This window comes from Tetrahymena thermophila (genome assembly GCF_000189635.1).
Source record: "Tetrahymena thermophila SB210 genomic scaffold scf_8253996, whole genome shotgun sequence".
Lineage (NCBI taxonomy): Eukaryota > Ciliophora > Oligohymenophorea > Hymenostomatida > Tetrahymenidae > Tetrahymena > Tetrahymena thermophila.
The window spans coordinates 1,140-2,702 of NW_002476007.1; the positions used below are offsets into that span (position 1 = coordinate 1,140).

Below are 1,563 nucleotides of genomic sequence, written 5' to 3' on the forward strand. Positions count from 1 at the left end.
TAGGTTTTTTTCAAATATTACTAAATAAATTACTGGTCATCTCTAATTCCTACTAAATATATTTTTAAGTATATGTTTTAAATACAAATATTAATTTTTAATAGTGAATGTTAAATTAATTTTCTGTGATATCTCTTCATAAAACCAAATATATAAATTAATATTTGATCATTAATTAATTAATTATTATATTTATTTGTTCTTTTTAACCATTTATTATTAATTAATTAATTAAATTTCATAAATTGCTATTCAATATTTTTGAAAAAAAAAATAAATGATATAATAGATTAAAAAATATAATAATTTAGAAGAAGTAATTATAAATTTTTTAATTAATATCCTTTAAATTTATATAAATTAATAAAAAAAGTTTAAAAGCTCTTCACTTTTATCTCATTAGGTTCTCCATATTAATTTGAGGTATATTTAATTAACAAAATTACTTTTATTATTATTAATATTTTTTATTTATTTAAATAAATAATTTTTATGAAAGAAATTATAAAATTGGTGTAATTGGTGCATCAGGCTTAGGTTCTGCTTTAGCAAATTGCATTAATCTCTCAAATTTGACACTTGACCTTAGGTAAAAACAGTTTATTTGTTTTGGATTGTGATATTTTTAATTATAAAAGCTAATAAAAAACAATAAAGCTCTTTTTTCTTTTTCTTTTTATTGTGCTTGCTTTATTTTGTTCTTTCTTTCTTTGTTAATTTAGCTCATCATTTTATTTTCAACTTTTGCTTTTATTATTTATTTCTTATTCTTTCATATTTTTTCATCATTTTTTCCTTCTAATTAACTATTTAATGATATATTTTTTCTTCAATATTTAAAAAGTGACAATTAAATTGGTGATGAAGGTGCATCAGGCTTAGGTTCTGCTTTAGCAAATTGCATTAATCTCTCAAATTTGACACTTGACCTTAGGTAAAAACAGTTTATTTGTTTTGGATTGTGATATTTTTAATTATAAAAGCTAATAAAAAACAATAAAGCTCTTTTTTCTTTTTCTTTTTATTGTGCTTGCTTTTTTTTGTTGTTTCTTTGTTAATTTAGCTCATCATTTTATTTTCAACTTTTGCTTTTATTATTTATTTCTTATTATTTCATATTTTTTCTTCATTTTTTCCTTCTAATTAACTATTTAATGATATATTTTATCTTCAATATTTAAAAAGTAGAAATTAAATTGGTGATGAAGGTGCATCAGGCTTAGGTTCTGCTTTAGCAAATTGCATTAATCTCTCAAATTTGACACTTGACCTTATGTAAAAACAGTTTATTTGTTTTGGATTGTGATATTTTTAATTATAAAAGCTAATAAAAAACAATAAAGCTCTTTTTTCTTTTTCTTTTTATTGTGCTTGCTTTATTTTGTTCTTTCTTTCTTTGTTAATTTAGCTCATCATTTTATTTTCAACTTTTACTTTTATTATTTATTTCTTATTATTTCATATTTTTTCTTCATTTTTTCCTTCTAATTAACTATTTAATGATATATTTTATCTTCAATATTTAAAAAGTAGAAATTAAATTGGTGATGAGAGGTGCATCAG

At 19.7% G+C, this 1,563-nt stretch overlaps 1 protein-coding gene across 1 annotated transcript in view; it reads left to right on the forward strand. All coding sequences in view use genetic code 6, as the record gives it.

Moving 5' to 3' along the window:
* The window catches only part of TTHERM_002653497 (hypothetical protein), a gene marked incomplete at both ends in the record, with an annotated part of 2,198 nt that extends 892 nt beyond the window's left edge, over window positions 1-1,306 (forward strand). Inside the window, 3 exons of the mRNA XM_012800722.1 lie at window positions 500-589; window positions 845-934; window positions 1,186-1,306. Of these exons, the coding sequence (XP_012656176.1) occupies window positions 500-589; window positions 845-934; window positions 1,186-1,306 (301 nt within the window). The remainder of the gene's footprint in view (window positions 1-499; window positions 590-844; window positions 935-1,185) is intronic.
* Window positions 1,307-1,563: the final 257 nt, after the last annotated feature.